The 21,287-nt window shown below is 50.9% G+C and overlaps 1 protein-coding gene across 5 annotated transcripts in view; it reads left to right on the top strand.

The window, feature by feature from the left end:
* Window positions 1-21,287, top strand: part of NTRK3 (neurotrophic receptor tyrosine kinase 3) — a 326,625-nt gene that overhangs the window by 55,736 nt on the left and 249,602 nt on the right. For all 5 annotated transcript variants that reach the window (XM_030578291.1, XM_030578293.1, XM_030578292.1 and 2 more), the window contains 2 exons: window positions 18,195-18,269; window positions 19,832-19,903. In XM_030578291.1, the coding sequence (XP_030434151.1) occupies window positions 18,195-18,269; window positions 19,832-19,903 (147 nt within the window). The remainder of the gene's footprint in view (window positions 1-18,194; window positions 18,270-19,831; window positions 19,904-21,287) is intronic.

Raw genomic sequence — 21,287 nt, 5'->3', positions numbered from 1 at the left:
GGCTGGCCCCACACACCGCCTTGATGCTCCGATTGTGGGCAGAGCTATGGAAAGGGAGCATCCCTCTTCATGCTGATCTGGGTTCCATTCCTTGGTGACCCCCCTGCGCCCCCTGCCCTGCAGACTGTTCCTGAGCAGAGCAGTGAGGGCCGTGGTGCAGTAACAGCCTTGCTGGGCCAGTTGTGTGCACAGGCGAGGTTGGGCTTGGGCACCCTTGGAAGGACAATGCGTGTGATGGGAGGCTGATGGACTCCAAGACAATGGATGATATTGTAGGGCTGTGGCTTGCCCTGGTGGAAGGGCAAGATTCCAGGGGTACACTGGGAAAGTATCAAGTGTCGATTTGTCTCCAGATACACTCAATATGAATCATCAGACTGCCACTGGTCCTGGGATCACAGCGCTTACACCCAAATGCTGTAGTTGCCAGGCTAGAGGCTGTTGCCTGCCCTAAACCAGCCAAACTCCAGTTTGTTTTAAACGTCTTTTATTTTTATTGAGGGCTGGGAGGGAAGGAAAGCGGAAGCTCATCACCCCGGAGGGAAATGAAGACACCCGGCCTGGCCCTTAGGGGTACCACAGTGTATTGGGGATCAGCTCCTGTTCTCCCTTCATCTCCCATGCAGCTGGGGCTCTCACGTTGCAGGACCCCCTGTCCAGCTGTGCTGGTGCCTGTGTCAACTCAGCAGTTTGTAGTGATGCGTAGCTGACCGGCCCTGCTGTTCCAAAGGGCACCGTGTGCAGAGAGAGCCATGATCCCTGGGTCTGGACAGCCACACACCCTATTGGCAGTGTGCTTTGCTTCTCCCTGGGGTTGGTTCTCTTCCCGTTTGCTCCCTCCTTGCTCTGCCTCATGCTGCCCTGGTGCTAATGGAAGCCATGGAAACGCTGGTGCAAAATCCCCTCGGCTTGAGAGTGAGCCTTTGACAGGCTGTGAGGATGGAGCATCTGCCCACTTGCTGTAGGAGGTGATCCCAGCAGCTCAGCCCTGCTGCTCTGCCAGCCAGAGAGGCAGAGTGTGGAGCCTGATGTCTCATTGCAGGAAAGGAGCTCCCTGGACAGGCAGCTGTGCATGCAGGAGGACTCTGTTGCTTTCTGCTGGGCTGGGTAATACAGGCCAAACGAGCCCTTTAACTCCTGACTGTGTTAGCCATGAGCTGGCAGCCAGCGAGGGAATAATGGGGGAAGGAGGTGCTCCCCAGAGACCCTGCGCTTGCCTTGCACCCCTCAATTGTCTCGGAGCTGATAGGCCAGAGGGTGGAGTCCTCCCATCCTGCAGAGCCCAAGTCTCTGGGTAGGTGCGACTCCTTATGCTGCTGCAATGCAAGTTTTGCACCCAGGACCCTTGTATGGAGTGTGCCAGGCTATGCCCGTGGCTTATGGACCACTAGTGGTGCTCTGAGCCTTTCCCCATGGTCCCTGGGATGACCTATTTTGAGATCCAAACATTGGGGTATTGGGAGAGGAGGCTAGTCCCATTCTCACCAGGTCACTTACAGAATGAGATGAACTGAGAAACCCTGTGCTAGGAGTGAGCAGACTCTGCTCTGGGTCATACCGGTGAGGGGACAGCAGACATCCTGACCCTCTGCATGGCCTTGCAGTTGGAGTGATGCCCTAGGCATTCAGGGCTGCAGCAGCTAGTCTGGCTGTAAAAAAGTGCTGAGCCCTGAAACAAGCAGCATCTCCTCTGCCTACCCCTCATGGACCTGTACTCCAGGGAGCAGCTCCTCCGGGGGAGTGAAAGGACTACCTGGCTGCCCCCCTTCCTTCTCTGCCCACCCCCTGCTCGTCAGTCTATAGGGGTCAGACAGGTAATTTGGGGACAGTTCAGTTGCGGTGACCAAGAAATTTTGTTTCTGCAGTGGAATTGTTGGGGGTTTTCACTGAACTTTTTATTTACCTCCATCAAGTGCTGGCTCAGGGTTTTGAATGCACAGCCTTGCTGTTCCCTGTGCTGCCCATTAGGATGGGGTGAAGGGGCACATAGATGCCTCGCAAGGCAGGAAAGGGTTAACGGGCTATTGGAGGCCAGTCAACCTGCCCTGCAACACATGGGGCAGGGGTGGGACTCCCAGGGAGGAGCAGAAAAGGAAAGCCCTGCTCAGCTGGGGGAGTGGCTGGGGAGTTCTGCTTGCAGCCAAGAAGGGAAGAAGGCTGTTGCTGATATGGTCTCCAGGGGAAAGGGAAGAGTTTATGTGCTTGTCTACTTGTTTTGGGCTTTGGGTCTCCTGGTGGAAGTAGACCTGTCAGTGATCTGACCAGAGGGCTAAGTCATTGCGACCCAGAAGGTGTTGGAGGCTGGAGGAACAGCAGCAGACTAATAGGGAAACTGAGTCTGAGCAACTGCTGCACTGCGCAGCGCTGCAAGGGGGCACTCTGGTAAGGATGGGCACACTGCACGGCTTAGGGGATTGTAATTCCGAGTCTCTCGAACTTCCAGGTGTGTATGGGGGCCTGAGCCTCGCAAGGTTCCAGGCCCTGCTGCCTCAGGGGCGGGGAAAGCTGTGATGGGGGATCCTGGCAGGACGTAGGGGCAGGCTGCTCTGGGCCAGGCTGGGGTATCTCTGGGCAGCTGGCAGCTTTGGAAAAGGATACAAACTTCTCGGCATTGAATCTGAATTGAGCTTCATTCCAGCTTCCAGAGGTTTCTCAGTTTGCCAGGTCTCTAAGTGTGAATGTGGCTCATGGAGCGCTCCCACTGGCCTCCTCCTCAGTAGGCTGGTGTAGCCCATGGTTCTGTCAGACCAGAGCTCAGAAAGTGCTCTGCCCCCACCCTCCTCCTCATGACTTTGTTGCTTCTTCTTCATAGCATATGCGCCACATGCCTCAGGTGGCACGTGACCAGGATTCCTCACTGAATTTGATCCACTGGTTGGATCATTTGGGTTGCCTGGGGTTGGCACTGACAGGGCGTGCAACATGAATGCTGATCCGTGCCCCCTGCTTTCTTGCTGTGGCTGGCGAGCTTGGCCAGCTAGTGGCTTATGCTCAGCTATCAGGGAGGACACATTTGTAGTGCAGCCTTCTGGCTCCTGGCAAGGGGATGATACAGCCCTTCTATTGCACAGGGTGTGTTGGGCCATCTTGTCCCTGCCACTTCTCCTTGGGTCCGTGGCCAGGTCATTCTATGTATCTGTGTGAGGAGGGGCTCATCTCCCCCTCCCAGTCACTAACTCCCACAGATCAGTAGGGTGGATAGAGCCCGGCAGACAAGTGGGGCCTGCCTGGGGCCAGCCAAGCGTGTTCCGTAGGACTGGCAGAGCTCCCCCAGTTCAGTCAGGCACGAGATGCCGCCCCACAAAGCAGAAAACTCTAATAAAAACCCAGTCTGGCATATAGCAATAGCGCTTAGGTCCCAGCTGTTGTGGGCTGCTGAGTGAGCCAGCCCCCAGAGGAGGCTCTGTGTGTTGGCATGCAACAACGTCCACATTCGTCACGCAGAGTGAACTTCCCTTGCTTCTGAGTCTCTTGGATTCCCCAGTCACTTCCCCTGATAACTGACTGTGCCGGCTTGGTGGGGTGGGCTTTTCCCCCTTGGCTTGGTGCTGGCTGCTGATGCCTTTTGATGCCCGTGATGTCACCATTGCCATGAGAACATTGGAAGTGTCTTAATAGCTGCAGCACCACTAACTGGCTCCAAGAACTGAGAGATTGTGTTCAGTGCTCAGACTTTCTCTCCCTGCCACTCCGTATCTCTGCCATTTGGCGTGCTCTAGTCTCGCCCTGGTCTGTCTGTCTCGTGCCCTCGCGCTCTCTGTGTCTCCATTCTCATTGAGTTCTGTGTTAACATGCAGATTGCATCCTCTGATAGTCGGGGGTGATATTTACTCTGAAGCCGGGCTGTTACTGGGACCTCTCAGCCCATGCAGCTTCCTGGGAAGAAAAAGCAAAGTTTGAGTTAGGATTTGCAAAGAATCCAGGAACATACTGAGATGTTTTCTCTGCTGAGGATCTGCTTTCTGGCACTGAAATTGCTTTGTGACCCTAAATGGCACCAAAAGGGAGGCCATGTCCTAGTAAATGAATTTTCAGCCTCACTACGGAAAGAGGAGGTGCCATCAGGAGCTTGAACTTGGCTTTGCTTCTCATTCCTTCTTTGCAATTATGAATTGGAATGGCCTCTGGATTCCTTGAATGCTCCTGCAAGATTTGATACCTGTCAGTTAAGCATTGGCCTTTCGGAATGCTTTGGAAATAGTCTGGTGTACTCTAAAATCAGAAATTTATCATGCTTGTCATGTGTGTACTTATCCCATCTCAATAAGAGAGGCGCTCAGGGTACCCTCAGTAGGACGTTTCCTTATGATACAGAGATCTGTGCTTAACTGGACGGCTGCAGCCTTCTTTCTTAGCCAATCAGCTGATCTTAAAAAGAAGACAGGCAGCTTCACCTCTCACAGTGCTGAAAGTAGACCACTGGAGGTCGCCATTGCCCATCTTGTGCATGAAGTTAAAATTTATTGGGCAGTCAAAAAAACCATCTGACTGTTAAAGGAGGCTGCTTAAAAGTAAGCATGTTCTGTGCATCTCCTTTGGATCCTTTAACAAGCAAAACCCTAGACACACTGTTTTCAAATGACTAACTGTAAATATCGCTCCCACATGGGTGCTGAGAGGATAATTCACAGCGCAGTTTATGCACTTACCTAGGGCATACGTGGAGTGGAATATTGAGTATGCCATTTTGCCACTGGGGGTAGAGGCATTTCCATTCTGCATCTAGGTCCAAACAGTTGTTTCCTTAGCTGGGTCTGCCAGAAATCCTAACCAAAATGCCATAGCTCCTTTAACAGAATCTCTCACTGCCCTGTTGTTTCCTTCTACAGTATTTAGAACCCCCCCACACACCCTTGTTAAAAGGACACTGCCAAAGTTGAGAGTGTTTTGGAGGAGGGAGGGCTAGGTTTGATCAGTGATACTTTCTCCCCCTCCTCCTTCCCCCTAGACCTGGCTCTATCTAGACAGTGTCATTTGTGCAAACCAACCATCCCCTTCCCACAAAGCACTCTGCAGTACCAACTGCCCAGCACTCATGAGCAATCCCATGCCCACACACTGGCATGTGCATCTCCAGCTCTCCTGACCACAATCCTACAATAACACACCAGCGGGTCCACTCTGTGGGGGAAACGTGTTCAGAAAAGCGATAGATTTTTTTTTCTTTGACGCTTCCAAGCAATGATGACCAACTGCAGGAAATGAAAACATTATAATCTCGAAAGGCTGCTAATATCACTACCAGGTGACTTTGTTGGAGGGAGTCAGCTGCCGGGGGTGTTTGCTCCTTCTGGTGGGTCATTGAGGGCTGAGCTTGGGCTGAGGTAGTGGAAATCTCCCCCCCCTTGGGGCGTGGGGCAGACGGCGGTGGAGGGCTGTTGCTGCTGGCAGCTCAGGCAGGACAGGTTGTGGCTTTTCTGCAATGGAAGGAATAAGAGCAATGGGCACATAATAAGCTATCTGGCAATAGCTTGCTCCGAGCCAGTGGCTTTGCTGTGGAGAACAGGCTCCAAGCAGGCCAAGGAGAGAGATTTTAAATCCTCTGTGGCAGCACTGTGAAGATAGGGAGACTGGGGCAAGCCTCTTCCAATCTGCCAGACAACCTTCAGTTGCTGGGCCCCAAGGCCCTTCGGAACAGCGTTCCGCTGGGGAGGGGGCGGGCAGGTTGGCATTACTCCAGCCCAGCTGGGCATCACTGCCCAGTTGCTCAAGCTTCATAAACATCTGAGGAGCCAAAACACTGGAGGATCAAAGTTCAGGCTCCTTGGGAGCCATTTAGAAAAACAAATGCTTCGTGGGAGCTGAAAACAAGTCCAAGAAAGATTGGCTCCATCTCCCCGCCTCATTGGGAGCAGCAGCAGCACAGCAGGTTTCATATATCTGGTGCGTGTGGGAAAACTGGTGCCTGAAGTAGCTTAGGAGGGAGGGAAAGGCTGAGGGAAACAGAGGAGGATAAAGTAGGGGTGGGGTGGGGGAGGGAATGCAGAGGAGGGAGAGGACAAGAAGAGCTCAGGCGGGGGGCAGGACATGGAATCTGTTGCCAAAAGCTCATCACTGCTCAAGGAGCACAAAGACCTTCTGACACTTTGAAGTTTGCAAATCTTAGCTTTTGTTTTTACAGCTTTTGTGATAGTCCGAGGAGGTACCGGGGGGGCGGGGGGGATAGGGGTGGGGAATCAGCCCCACGGCCCTGACATTCACGTCTGCATTTAAAATGGAAAAAAGAATCTGGCATAGAAAAGAGAACTCCTAAATTTTGATTCACAGGGAACCTTTTTTTTTTAAGTGTGTGTGGGTGAGGAGGGGAAAGGGGGCAGGACTGGGGCAGCAGGAGGGCTGTGGTTCAGGACTAAGGTATATGAGTTCAGCTGCAGGTGCTGGAAGTGGGGCTAGGGAATGGAGTAGCAGGGAGCTGTGGGGTCAGAATTGGGATACAGGGCCCTGGCTCCTTAGCCCCCACCATATCTAGGCAGGCTATTGGTCTGGTTTTAGGATGCACAGTCCTGTTTTTAGATGGTTTGTCCCCTGTCCAATACTGAGACAACACTAGACATGGCTTTGTCTGGTATCACCACGGTGCCGGGGTGACCTCGCTGGTCTGTGCTCGTGGGGTCATGCAAGCGGGGGCAGGGTGGCACCCTCTTCAAAATGGCCTCCTGTCTGTGGCGTGCACACGTGGGCGCATCATGGGGGCAGGCGCCGTCATTCCTAGAAGTACCGATGTGTCCGTTGTTGTGGGGATGTATGAGTAGCCACCCTACCTGCATCTCTGTCGTTAATCGTGCCATCTGGTGTGGCCTGGAGCTCTGTATACCCTTTGTCCCTCTGGGAGTCTGGGCCTGGTGCAGGAAGTGAAGAACCACCCTCTGTCCATTTCAACCCGCAGAGGGAATTGAATAAGGCAGAATGTAATTTAATGAGTTGGGATTTGGCCCGGATGCTGGGCGTAGCACCTTGATTCTTGAAGAAAGTGCCGTACGATCTTTACTGACCATAGCGGGTCAGGACCTCATGCTTTCATATGAAAGACTAAGAGGAATAAAACAAGTGTCCTTCATCCAGAAGCCAGGATGGCTCTCACTGCCTCGGCTAGCTCTGTCCAAGAGTTGGCTTTTTGGGTACCCTAAGCCCACCTCCTAAGTCAGGCGATGCTGGCCTGTCCTGAGGCTTGTGCTGCAATTGAAATTCTCAGGAAGCAGCTTTTTCCCTTGGGAAGCTCTCAATCCCAGAGCTACAGGGTAATGAAACATGAACAGGTTTATGGTAATAGTCCCTAATCCAGAGCATATGCTCCTGATGCACAGCAGATAAGTCTCTAACGGGCAGCAGCAGGGACCGCCTCTCTGATGCAAAGGATTCTTTTAGCCATGACTTCATGAAGGAAGCTGGCACACTGGCAGCGGGTGAGATCGCCAGCCACACGCCCAGCTAAACAATAACAAAGAAACAGCCCATCTGTGGGGAGAAATAGATGACTTTGGTCTCCAGGGATGTCAGTCTGAAACCTTCCACTGGAGCTAAAGGGAGAGACAGATTGGTCTAATGGTTAAAGCAAGGGACTGGGGCCTTGCCTTGCAGCTGCTGCATTCCACCCCAGAAGTGGTTGTATTTCAGTACCGGGAATTATTTACATCTGTGTCAACAGGGTGTAAAGTGCTGCTGAATTAGAATTCCCTCCTCATGCACTCATCCTTGGGTGGTGGGTTACACCGGCTCTGTTGGGCGTACATGACACAGGGTGAAAGGCTGAGGAATAATTAGACCTTTGGTGCCTCAGTTTCTAAAATGCCACATCTCATTTGAAGGGGTGTCACAACGGTTAGTATCTGTAAAATGCCTTATGATTGTCTGATGAAAGGTGCTAAAGCAGCGCAAAGGTTTATTAATACAATCGCTTTGCTGTCTGATCCTGGGCAAAGGTGGGACAGGGACGACACAGTTAAGGGACACGAGTGTAGGATGTGGGTTATAACAGCATGTGTGCAGAGCGTAACAATGCACAAACAGCGCCTCCATTCTGTTCCTCTGATGAAGGCAGATGGTGTTAGCTGAGGTGAGGTGACATGACCAAGACCCCACAGAGACTCAGAATCAGGAATAGAATGTAAGAATCCTGACTCCCTGTCCTGTGCTCAGACCAGTAAGCTGTGCTGCCTCTTAGAGGAGGACCAGGGGGCCAAATGCAGTTCTTTGTTGGCGGCCTTCAGCGTAGCTTGGTCCCAGTGAACAAGGTTTTGTTTGTGTGAGCGGAAATGCAGTGATCGAGGAGTTGCACTAATTGCTTCTGGAGGCCTAAAGCTCTCGCTGGGGAGCCCAGGGCTCAGTTCTGACTGGTGGTAACAAGGACATGACATTAAGGAGGGTGTTTGTGAACAAAATCCCTGCTGCTGCTGCCACCAGCCAGGTTTCGTCTCAGCTGCTTTGTCTTGTGAAGCAGCTTGTTCTCCCTTTGCGTGTAATTCTTCTGGCACTGGGAAAGCCCTGGCTCTAGTGTGTGAGAACAGGAGAGCTCACTAATTCTGGCAGGTGGCATTGCCTCTGTGGTCGAATGGGGCAGGCAGTTGTCAGCTAATAGTTCTGAAACATAAGCCCTGGAGCGAGGACAACCAACCCCATGAGACAGGAAGAGAGGGTGAAGGTACTGCCCTGGTGAACTGGAGGGAGGATGTAGTCAGCCTGAGGGATCAGTGCTGGGGTCTGAGCACCCAGATCAGCCTAGCCTGGGTGTGAGCAGCCCTTCTGCAAAGCGCTACCCAAGTTACCTGCACTGGTGCTGAGTTTTCCGATGCGTGTTGCTGAGAGACCAGGGGGCATATGCCATAGTGCTCAGCCCCGCAGTGAGCGGAGGTGCTTGAAGATTCTTTCCCTTTGAATTGTGAGAGGGCTTGTCTGTCTGTCTGTCGAGGAGCACAGGGAGAATTGGGGGACTGTCGATACTCAAACGGTTTAGCCTGCAGCCTACTTCAAAGTGGGTAAGTTACCAGCCTGAGTGAAAGCAGCACCTGGGCTGTAACCTACACCCCTGCCCAGGCCAGCTAGCCTGGATTGAAAACACCACTTAGCTCAGTTCAGAGGGTTTTGAGAGTTGATTGGTTAGGGGCAATGCCCGGATAAGAGCCTGGACTAACTCTGTACTGAAGATAGACCCTAAAGGTATGTCTACACTGCACTATAAACGCAGGGTTAATAGGATTTGAGTTAGCAGACCTTGGCTTGAGTGTCTACACTCATTTGTAACCCCAGGTTAGGAACTGTTGAACAACCTGGGTCTCCAGTATTTACACTGCATTATGCAGGCCTCCGTCCAACTACTTGTATCCCAGACTTCCTGGCGGCTTCCCAAAATATAGCTCCTCTAGCCCTTTGTTTGTGGTGCGGTGTGGGAAAATGAGACGGTCCACAGGACAAAGAAAGTCAGCCTGTGGGATATGTTGGTGGATTCCCAGAGCGTGCGTCCAGTGGGTCTGAATCTACACTACAAAGCAATAGGGCTTGAACCCTGAGTCCTGGCTTGACTCAGGCTTGGACCCTTAACCCCTGTGGGGTCCTGGGACCTTGGGTCTGAGCCCTGGGTTAGTGCGATTTGTGTGTAGAGGGAAGGGGGCTAGACTTAAGCCTGAATTTGAACTCTGGGCTTACACTGCAGTGTAGACCTGCCCTTATAGCAGTGTTTCCCAGACTTGGGGTGCAACTTGCGTAGGGAAAGCCCCTGGCGGACCGGGCTGGGCCAGTTTGTTTACCTGCCACGTCCACAGGTCCGGCCAATCGCAGCTCCCATTGGCTGCGGTTCGCTGCTTTAGGCCAATGGGAGCTGCTGGAAGCGGCGCAGGCTGAGGGACGTACTGGCTGCCGCTTCCAGGAGCTCTCACTGGCCTGGAGCAGTGGATGCGGCAGGTAAACAAACCAGCCTGGCCCGCCAGGGGCTTTCACTACACAAGTGGCATCCCAAATTTGGGAAACACTGGCCTTAGAAGATGGTGGAAAACAAACCCAGGCACAACATACAGGGGATGTGATGCCTGACCCCCATGTGTAAGATAACATTCAGTAAAGAATCAATAACATTGTCAGTGCCTCTCTTCCCAATTCCTTTAACAAAACTGAAATGCGGAGCCTAGACCTCTGGCCTGTGTGCTTATGGACTACTAGCAAGCATTGTGTAGCTGGGCACAGCATTAGTGCCTGGGATAATTCTATATGGATTCCAAACAGAGCTTAAATATATCACTTACAGGATAGAGGCTGGTTTTCTAGAGCATCTTCTGTACTCAGATGCCTTTCTATGGCAATGAATTTAGATACTGCCAATGAGGCAGCCCTTGAGCACTGAGCAATAGCTCCCAGGTAGCCTGGGACAGCAGAACATGTTTTGGTGAGAGGGGAGACACTGGCTGGACACTGAGCTCATCCCGACTTACTTGAAAAGTGTCCTTAACAAAACAAATTCCACACCAGCTATCGCTGGTGCCGTGCAAACTGTGGTGGGGATCGTGAGGGCAGAGGAGAGGGATTCTGGGGGGAGAGATGATGGGAATGTCTTCAGTGTCTCAGCAGAGATGATGCAACGCACCTCCAGCTTCAAACCAGATTGCAAGATGCGTTGCAGAGTTATTAACTCAGTGGCAAGGGGGGAGAACTCGGAGGCTTTGGCAAAGAGAGCTGCAGAGGAGAAAGTTCTTGCACTTGCATTGTCTGGTCAGGCTGTGTGGAAGAGGACAGAGGAGGACGCAGTGCTAGGCAAGGGTGGGAATAGAAAGAGGAGGGGTCGTTTCATCTATCCCTGAGAGGCACTGCGAAATTGTTCCCTACAACCTATTTCTCCTCCTGCCTGCTGTGCACCTGCTGTTTCCCCATGATGGCGCTCCAGGGGGGTGCTGATTACACCTCCTGTTGCAGGAGACTCAGATTCCACATAGTCAGGAAACTCTTAATGATATTCAACTTAAATGCTCTTTTGCTTAAGCCATGGCTCCTTGTTCTGTCCCCTTGAATCCTCTGGGACCAGAATGCAGACCTGAAAACTGTTTCCTGCTAGCTATAGATCGGACCTGTCCGTTAGCAGTTTCTAACTAGCGGTGCTGTTTGTTTGGTTGTTGCACCTTTCTGAACTAATATAGTTCCTCTGAATGATCCTCTATGGACCACTAGGTCATGCGCGGTTGGGGCCATGAACGGGTAACTGCCTCATCTCCTGCATTCTTTGCCTGAGTCCTATGCATGCCTCATGTACAACATCTGTCCTCACATGTGCTCTATAAGGACTTGGCTAGAGGCACAGATTTGCATGTGTCACAAATGTTATGTTTTATGATCATTACCTTGACAAATCACAATTACACCCTAGAATGATGCTGTTAATTATTTCTCCAAAGCTGGAATCATTTTTTTTCCCAATGACCTCGAATTATCCTCTAACGATATAAACTTCCTCAGTGCTGGGAGACTTTTTTTTTTTTTAATGTGCCCATGGGGAGAGGGAGTTGAGGGGAAATCCATCCATTTAATAGGGAAAATATTGCCCTTGTAAGTATTTATGTGTCTGTATTTCCCTTTGATGCTCAGTTACTGATTCAATTTTATAACTTCCATGTTGAGTGAATTAAGTCTTTCATGCCCATAGTTATTAAATGTATGTGATAAGTGCTTTATAATGCTGTAAAAGGTGGCTTGATTTCTTTAAAGCTTCATCAGAAACTCTTATGGAGTATGCAGGTATGGATGAATGGAGAATGCAAATCAGAGACTGTGCTGTGTTGTTTAATCTCCCTAGAGGTCTTCACTGTGCTATGGGCTTTTTTCTCTGTCTCCCCTGGGGCATGCAAAGTCGCATGGCAAGGCTGCAGTCAGGACAGACAGTTTCCACTTAACCTTGCAGCGGTTTGGAGCATATCTTCAACTGCTCCCGGGCACAGGAGAGGAGAATCCAAAATCAGATTCCATGATAGCTCTTTTCTGGGGCTGAGCTGAGAAGCAGGGCTGAGTTATGGCAAATAAGGACTGATGTCTAAGGAGAGGTAATTTTTTTTTCTTTCAGTGTGCTCAGCAGTGAATGAGCTAGTTCTGGATGTCCCATGAATGTGACCTACATGCTGCCTTTCGCCTAGGGCAGTTGGGGTCAAGGAGAAAGCTGAAGACCTCCTATGCAACACATGCTAGACAGCTGACTCGGGTAGCTTAAGAATGCTACTGAGAGCCACAGATGTCCACAGCATCTGGGCAGTGAAATTTCCTGCATCTGCTGGACTGGAACTGTAGCAGCCTTGTGGAGAATGGCCCTGAGGTCTGCCTTGCTTCACCGTTCCACACACATCCTCTGGCTCCAACAGCTGACTGAGATGGATTGGCATTTTTTAGGAATCAGTAATGAATTGAATTGTAAATAGCCAAAGGCCAGTTACTTAAGAGCCACCATTAGCTGAGTACCAAATGCCACAGGGATTTGAATGCAGGTGGAGCTTTGTGGGTATGCAGACTAGTTTCTCTTGGGTTCCTGAGTGAATCTGAGAGCTTTGAGAGGAAGGAGTGACTGTTGTAAATGAAGCACTTGCCCCTGCCAGGTGTGGGGAGTCCAGTACAGTCCTCTCTGGTGTTGCCTCTAAGCCTACAGGCACTGGCCAACAGGAGACATGATGTTTAGTACAGGGGGTTGTAAATAACGGGAAGGAGGGGTCTGTGTTACCCAGGGGAGAGAGACCTCGAGCCGTGCACAGGTCCTGCACTATCGGATAGGCCAGTGTTTCCCAAACTTGGGACGCCGCTTGTGCAAGGAAAGCCCCTGGTGGGCAGGCCGGTTGGTTTACCTGCTGTGTCTGCAGGTCCGGCTGATCGCAGCTCCCACTGGCTGCGGTTCGCCGCTCCAGGCCAAATGGGAGCTGCTGGAAGTGGCGGCCAGTACTTCCCTTGGCCCGCGCCGCTTCCAGCAGCTCCCATTTGGCCTGGAGCGGCGAACCACCGCCAATGGGAGCTGCGATCGGCTGGACCTGCGGACGCGGCAGGTAAACGCACCGGCCCGGTCCGCCAGGGGCTTTCCCTACACAAATGGCGTCTCAAGTTTTGGAAACACTGAGATAGTGTTCAAGTACTGTCAGCCTAAGGCAGGAGGAGCAGAGACGCTTTGTGTGGTGGCCTCTTTTTATCCTCACTGGAAGGCAAAGGCCTCTTCACAGGCACTCCCCTTCCTGCCTACCAGGACGGGTTTAGCAAAAGCCAGCCAGTGCAGGCTGATGGGGGTGGGGGGATAGAGCCAAGTCTGTTGCTGCTCTAATCTGGTGGAACTTGCCAGGAATTGTTCATTTATTCATTGTCAGTTGTTGCCTTTGATCCCTGGACTGAGCCTCTGAGTTCTGAGGTTTTCACAAAAACACATCTGAAAATTAAAGGGAAGGGGAGAAATTGCACAGCGCTGACTGTGAACATCTGGACAGTAGCAACCTGCGTGAAACTCTTCAGCCGTCACTCGCTGGTGTGACTGGGGTTATAGCAGAGGGGGCTCTGAGAGAAAACTCAGGGTGCTGCAGGGGCAGGGTATAGGTGCTCTTCCCTGAGTGAGTGCTGACCCCAGTGCCCCAGCACAACGCTGCAAAGCAGTGTGTGGGGGACTCAAAAGGGGGCACCAGGCCTTCTGAATCCGTGCTGACTCCAGTGCCCCAGTGTGGGGGTAGGAGGTGATGAGCAGCAGGGAGCAATGGAGGTGATGCCCTCTGAGTCAGTGCTGACCTCTGTGCCCTAGCACGGTGCAGGACCCCGCTGTGCTGCTGGAGGGGGCCATTCTTCAGATGGAACATAAACCCAAGGCCCTGTCCGCTGGGTAACAAATCTCATGGCACTGCTTACCAGAGTTGCAGTGGTAGCCCTTCAATCACTGGCCGTACTCCTTCCATCTCGGGGAATTATTTTGTTGGCTCTAAATTTCCCATGTGATTTCAGTCGGAGACAGGATTCTTCGTAACTTCCTCTGTGCCCTGAACCTTGTGTCATGTCGCTGTGTGGCTGCCTGCAGCTTCCAAGCTAGCAGAGGTTAAGTTCAGTGGAGGCAGAGTGACCCCTGTACACAGAGCTAGTTAAATGTGTTGGGAGCAATTGGCAATTTGCCTCAGTCTTTGTTAGTGTCATTGTAATGGGATTGACACCGAAAGGGTGGTGACGTAGGCAGAGTGCACTCTCTTCTGCAGTCATTAGCAGGATGCTGGGGGCTATAGAGATTGCCCGGAGACGTCACCAAACACTGTGGAATTGACCCAGGATCTCTAGCATCCCATCTACAAATGGCAGTGGGTCCAATGGATTGTCAGCGGCTCATTGGTATTCCTGCAGGTTATTGCTGTTTTGCATTGCAGTGGCCTCCCAGATTGACGTGCCTGTCACAAAACATGCTGAAGTGGGTTTCAAAAGAAGTCCTTGAACCTATCGACTTTTTAAAGTACCTGTCAGCCTGAGTTTCACAGCCTGTGGCTTTCTTTTTCCTGACAACTGGGAGAGGCAGAGAGCTGGATTCAATTGGCTGCTGCTTTTTAAAGAAGGCTCCCTTCCTCCCCTCAACCCCCGCATGTTCGTATCTGCATGGTCTGGAGCTGGTGTGCCAGACAGTTTGTTTATAATGCTAAACATATCAGATAATTGAAAGCTAATGCTCCTGTCTAGATCACTAGACATAATACTTCTGGATGACAAATCAATTTCCTCGTTGTCCTATAACGGTGCGGAGTCAAATGCACAGCTTGCATTTCCATTGTGTGTGTGTGTGTGTGTGTGTGTGTGTATGTGTGTTTATTCGAGTGCTGCTTGCTTGCTGGAATCCAGCGCTTATTTTGTAGCCCAACATCCAAACACAAATGTGGGTCTTGAGCTACGTGTCTCTAAAAGCCATGTCATCTGTTCAGGCATTGTGGAGAGAGGGCATCCTCATGAAAGTCCACTCCAGATTATCTAGGCAAGGTACCAGGTGCGTGTGTGTGTGTGTGTGTGTGTGTGTGTGTGTGTGTGTGTACTGTATGTAGAATGTAGTGTAGGCATCTCTCTGGGCATGTCTCTGTAGTGTAAGGCGTAGAGCCAGGAAGGCGTGTAAGGCATAGAGCTAGATGCCTTAGAGGACTCCAGTGAGCTGGCAGCTTATGGCCCAACAGTTTGTCAGTTCAGTGTGGGAGGAGCTTTGCACGCCAACCCTTGTTTCCCACTGAGCTTGCTTAGCCCGTGAGTGTGTCTGTTGGTGTGAAGGGTGTTCTTCCCCTAGGCTTGAAGACGGGGAAAGCTCCTTCCTGTTTCCAATGTGCAAACTCATGTGGGAGCAGAAATTACCCCATTGTCCTGTGAAGGGTGTTGAGAGGGACTGGGATGAGGAGCCTGTTACTTCTTGGTCACTGATTCCAGTTCAACCTAGGTTTGTGTGTGTGTGTTTGCTCAGTGGACCACCTGCAGTGAATTGGTGGTTCTTGTACAGACAAAACTACAGAAGATCTTTTCAGGGGGCAAGACAAAGATGCCACATTTATTATGATAACAATTTGATTTATGGCCAATAACTAATATCTTAATTCTTACACACACACACACACACACACACACACACACACACACACACACACACACACACACACACATCCATTAGATGTTCTGCAGCTGTTGCATAGCCACCAGTTCTTAAGATAGCTTGAGTTCCTGGCTTGATTTTGCAGCTTGGGTTCATAGCTTGTGGTGGCTAACTGGCCAGGAAACAAGGACAAGCTGGGTCTCTATTAGGCATGCACCAATGCCCTTCCATGTTGGCAGCAGAATGTTACCCTTCAAAGTCTTCCATCTCACCCATCCTTTTTTGTAGGCTTTAGTTTGAATCCAGAGTCTATAGGTCTTGATGTGTCACGCTGCCTCTGGGTTTGGTGATTGATCACCCGTCAATTGCAGGCATGACTTTCAGCTTCGGACCTGGCTTTGATCTGCCTTCTATTGTACCTTTTCTTTTTAGGGTGGACTCTTCTTACTTTGTTAGGGCTCTTTTCTGCATCTTCAGCTTGTGGTGTTTGAACTTTATTTCATCAGAACAGGCTGGGGCTGGAGGCTGATTCCATCATCCATCCGTATCTCATTCACACATCTAAACTGAACTAATAAGATTACAGCAGGATTTGCAAAAATGAAGGTTGGAGGAAGCTTTTACAAAATGGTGTGAGCATTTTAAAATGGGGTTTGAATTACGATATGGCAAACAGAAGTGAACAGAAGTTACAATGTAGACAAGTATAGTGGATGGCAAACAGTAAACAGAAGTTATATTGATAAAGTGAAAAATTAAAAACAATTTCATTTATGAGTTCTACATTCTTGCCCTACTTCCCTGTAGACAAGGGTCCACTTCACACAACCAACCATTGTCATGGATGTTAACTCGTTAACTAGCCCTTGGTGGCTGTGTCAGCAATGAGGTCAAGCACTGAATGCACAGGGGAGACAAAGTTCTCTTCTGTTCTCTAGGTTGGGCTCCCACCAGCTCAGTATTGAGGCCCCCTAGCAGGAGTCTGTGCTTATAGGGGTATATCTGTATAACTAGTGGCAGTGAATCTCAGAGCCTGGGGTTGACAGCTGTGTAGATACTTGGGCTCTGAAGCCTAGGGAGGGATGGGCTCCAGAGGCTGACCTCCAGTTCGAGCCATGTCTATACTGCTGTGTTTAGCACTGTAATGCGAGCCTCAGTCTGTAGACCTGGGTTCTGAGGCTCGCTGAGTAAACGTACCATAGGAATTAAACAATACAGCAGTGTCAGCTTTGTTTTTTTCCCCATTCTCTATAGCACGCCTGTCCGACTGCCTCAAATGTGTGAGGAACTCATTGTAAAGACACATTTTACAAACTAAGCCAGATACAATGTCACATAAACATTCCCCAGGTAGCGAAGAATAGAACCCCACCTGTCACTCCCATTAGCGGAGTGGATAAATATAGGTGTGCTGTGTTGCTGTAGCCACTTCACCTTGGATGGCTCCTTGAAATGTGTGTTAACTAGTTATGCCAAACAGCTTGTTCCACTTGTATTTAGCTGTGACACTGAGTGCATTTCCCTGGTCTGAAGAGCTCTGTATAAGCTCGAAAGCTTGTCTCTCTCCCCAACAGAAGTTGGTCCAGTGAAAGATATTACCTCCCCCACCTTGTCTCTCTGGATTAAATGTATGACCAGGTCCTTCCATTTCTGTTATACGATATATCTCAATCACCCCAACCAAAGCACCTCACCCCAAACCAGAGGTGGGCAAACTATGGCCTGCGGGCCCCTCCTGTCCAGCCCCTGAGCTCTTGCCCCTGGAGGCTGCCCCCAGCCCCTCCCCTGCTGTTCCTTCTCCCCCGCAGCCTCAGTTCACCCCACCGCTGGTGCGACGGTCTGGGCGGCGGGGCTGTGAGCTCCTGGGGAAGCGCAGCTGCAGAGCCTGGCCTGACCCAGTGCTCTGTGCTGCGCGGTGGCATGGATGGCTCCAGCCGGGCGCCTGTCCTGGCGCTCTGGGTAGTGTGGCCCTAGCGCTGCCAGCCACCGGTGCTCCAGGCAGCGCAGTAAGGGAACGGGGAGCAGGGGAATTGGATAGAGGGCAGGGGAGTTCGAGATGGAGGTCAGGGGATGGGGGTGTGGATAGGAGTCAGAGCGGTCGGGGGGGGGGAACAGGGGATTTGAATGAGGGCAGGGGTCCTGGGAGGAAGTCAGGAAGGAGGCGGGGGTTGGATGGGGTGAAAGAAAATGAAAATGAGCCACCATGCAAATGGTTCTTCAGTGTCATGGAGGTCACCCTTGCAGGAGCCCACAAGTTCCCCTGCTTAGCCCAGGACCACATACCTGTCACTGACTCCTAAGCTGTTGTTTCCTCACCTGGTGAAAGAGCTGCAGAGGCTCTGCACGCTTAACTTTGGGGACACTTATGCCCTATTATATGCAGGAGTGCCCCTTCCCCATGTGCTGAAGAGCCTGCTGATTGGAAACAGGAAATAAGATCTACCGTTGTCCATACAAATTCTGGTTGGTGGATCAGGTGTCTGGGGGGTGGAGAGCCCTCTGTCCTTTCCCTGGATCCGGCTGCTTTCAGAGCTGTCTGCCAGAGAGTAGACGACTCCTATAGACCATTACCTGGGTGTTGCCTGTGTCATGCAGCACTTCACCTGCATGGAAGGTCACTTGACTGTCCTGTTGTGCCTGGGGCTGAGCTTTTCCTTCCTCTCCACAGACACATAGAGAACTGGAAGAACTTGCAGACGCTGAATGCTGTAGACATGGAGCTGTACACGGGACTCCAGAGGTTGTGAGTATCGTGCATGTGTGAGGGCGAGAGACCTGAAGGGTGGTGTGCGGGCAGCCAGTTCAGGTTGCAGCAGGGAAATATTGCTCCTTTCATCCTACGGCCTCTGACCTATGATGCTGAGAGCGTGACTGACTGTTCCCAGACAGATGTAGAACCTTGCCCTTCTCCTTAACTTTTGCAGCTTTCCAGTCCTAGATGGAGCCCTGGTCAGGCAGACTGTGAACTTCACAGAACTACCAATACACTTCAGTCCTAACTTCAGTCCTAACCTGGATCACCCTCTGCTTGTCCAGATCTGGGTCCATGTGCTGCACTGCTCTGCTAAGATGTGAGACGCCAGTTATTTCTGTCTATCTGGTTACTTATATGGCTCCCATCACAGTAGCAGCTGAGTGCTTCGCAGTCACAGCGACTGTGTCCTCCATATACCCGTGTGAGGTAGGGAAGTATTTGAACCTCCATTTTACAGAGGGAGAGCTGAGGTAGTGATTTGTCAGTCAGATGGGACATCTGTGGTACAGTCAGGAATGGCACCCAGACCTTTCCAATCCCATTCCAGTGCCTTAAACTGGAGCCTCTCTCAAGCAGATATTGAATTATATTGGGCGATGGTTCTGTAATGTGGACAGACATCCACCAGGAGTTAAGTGGTAACTCTCCAACCTCATTTCAGTGGGAAACCTACAGTATATCGCTCAGCTTCTTGTGCTCGGCTCCCCAGCAAGCAGTGCACCGAACCAATCCCCAGCCTACGCAGCCTGGGCTGCTGGTTGAGATTTAGTGTAGGAAAGCTGCAATGGAGTCTGGTATCTTGTCCATAGAGGAGATTAAGAAATCATGGCCCTGGTGCTGATTTAGCTCTGCCAGAGCACAAGAGGAAGAGAATCCTTCTCGGCTCTTATTATGCTGGGAAAAACTCACTTGTCCTCAGGTGCTCAAAGCAAAGGGATTTTCTCCTGGGTTAAACCTGTGTGGTGCTCCCCAGGATGTATATGTCTATCACAGATCTCTAGAACAATGAGCCCAAGGAGACTCTGGACCAGAAGTAGCCAGGACCAGAGGGGGTGCAGTCAGGATTGAAGGACACTGGCAGAGGTGTGTTTTGGGAGCTCAGGACTGGAATAGCAGGGAGTGCGGCTGGTAAAGACTGAAGTGCATTGATAATGGTTCGTGGGGAAGCCCAGGGCTGCAGTAGCAGGGCGTGCTGTGGGTCAGGATTGCGCTGCATTGGCAGAGCTGCGTAGGAGAGACTTGCACAGTGGCTGCTCATGCTACACCTGCTCTTGACAGTACTGGGTCTATCAGATTAAACTGAGACAACCAGACTCCTCTCTCTTTGTGACCTTACCCGGGTTTTCTGAGGCGAGCGATTAAAGTGTTCAACCCTTCCCATGCTCGCTAACTCCCCGAGCGTCTGCTCCTGAAACTGTCTTGCTCAGCCTGTCACTTTCAGTTTTATGGGCATTGTCTCTTGACTGTCTCCTCAAGTTTAGCAAAGGGTTTTGAGTGTCCATTGATCCTCAGTCTTTACTTCATAACTGTCTTTTTAAATCTCCTTCCAGGACAATCAGGAACTCAGGACTTCGCAGCATCCAGCCGCGAGCCTTTGCCAAGAACCCTCATCTGCGCTACATGTGAGTAAGGTTGCCCTCCTGCCCTGCTGTTCCCTTTGGAAAGGTTATCTCCAATGCTGTCACCCCTCGGGGGGAAGCCAGGGGCAAGGATGAAAGGAGAGATGCAGGAGGGAGAAGGAGTGAGCAGTAATGAAAGGTGAATTAAGGAAGGGAGTAGAAGAGAAGAGTGAAGGGGATGGGGGACAAGGGCACAGAGAGGGAGGTGAGAGGAAAGTGAGGCCACTGAACAGTTCTCTCCTGCTGGGAAGCCAACACATTTAGGTGTCTACGAACTGGGCTGGCTTTGATTGTGGATGTAACAAGCACTTGCCTCATTAGCACCCCTGCAGCGGCCAGCGGAAGTTTCCCTTTCTGTGGCGTTCAGAGGACTGCGGGGCAGGGGTGGAGTGGTGGCAGCGTGCCCTAGTGCAGAGCCTGACCCACTCCGCTCTTTAACATTTAACAAATACAGAGAGCTTTGCGGACACAGATCTTGCTGTCGCTTCAGGCATGTGGCTGACAGCTGTGCTCCTAATTATGGACTCGTTAAACGTGCGTTTGAGGTGGGCCCAGGGCACAGATACTTCTTGCTGGAAGTTATTGGAGGATAAGGGAAGAAGGTAAGGAAGTGGTGCTCTGGAATTTGGTATAGGAAGGAGGCAAGCCAGTCAGTAGCGTCCAGTGTTCCAGAGGAGTATCTGGGAAGGTTGGACTGTGTCCCATGCAACGTACAAGCACTGGAGGCTGATGGGTGACATTTCTCTCTTCAGAAAAGGCTGGAGTACCAGCATGTGTGCAAAGCACATCAAGGGCCTGAAATAATTTGTCTGAGTGAGTGATATGGGATTAGATCCCTCTGAGCTCCAGCATAAGGACTAGAGGTGGATTGATTTGGTTATTGTGAGAGTTCTGGTGCACTGTGTGTGAGCCCATGTGCTTGCTCTGCATTGTGTGCTGTCAGCCATTTCAATGAAACTGGTCATAACTTTTAAAAAAAATCATCTTTCTGATTCTGTGGGCATGTGTTACCACCCATATGGGCATGTTACTGCTGAAAAGAGATGGGGTATACTTGCCACTTGATTGCGTGCGCAGAGCTCACGTTAACACAAATGCCTAAAAGCTTCATTGTGAAAGCTAGTTACAGTTGCTAAGTGATAGCAATGTACTTACCTAACAGGCCATTTGCAAAACCCAAGCACTTAAAATCAAACACATGAATAGTTAAGGACGTCACAGAACTTGAACTGCCCACCTAATAAACACACACTGCTCTTACTGAGCATAAAGGAATGCATATTTCATCACAATACAACAGTTTTAATCCTGACCCATGGATTTTTTTTTAATGTATACCCCTGGCTATTTTGATTGGAAATCTAAATATTTTCTTTGATGAGATACT

The sequence above is a fragment of the Gopherus evgoodei genome, chromosome 10 (assembly GCF_007399415.2).
Source record: "Gopherus evgoodei ecotype Sinaloan lineage chromosome 10, rGopEvg1_v1.p, whole genome shotgun sequence".
NCBI lineage: Eukaryota > Metazoa > Chordata > Testudines > Testudinidae > Gopherus > Gopherus evgoodei.
This window is presented reverse-complemented; position numbering and strand designations above follow the sequence as displayed.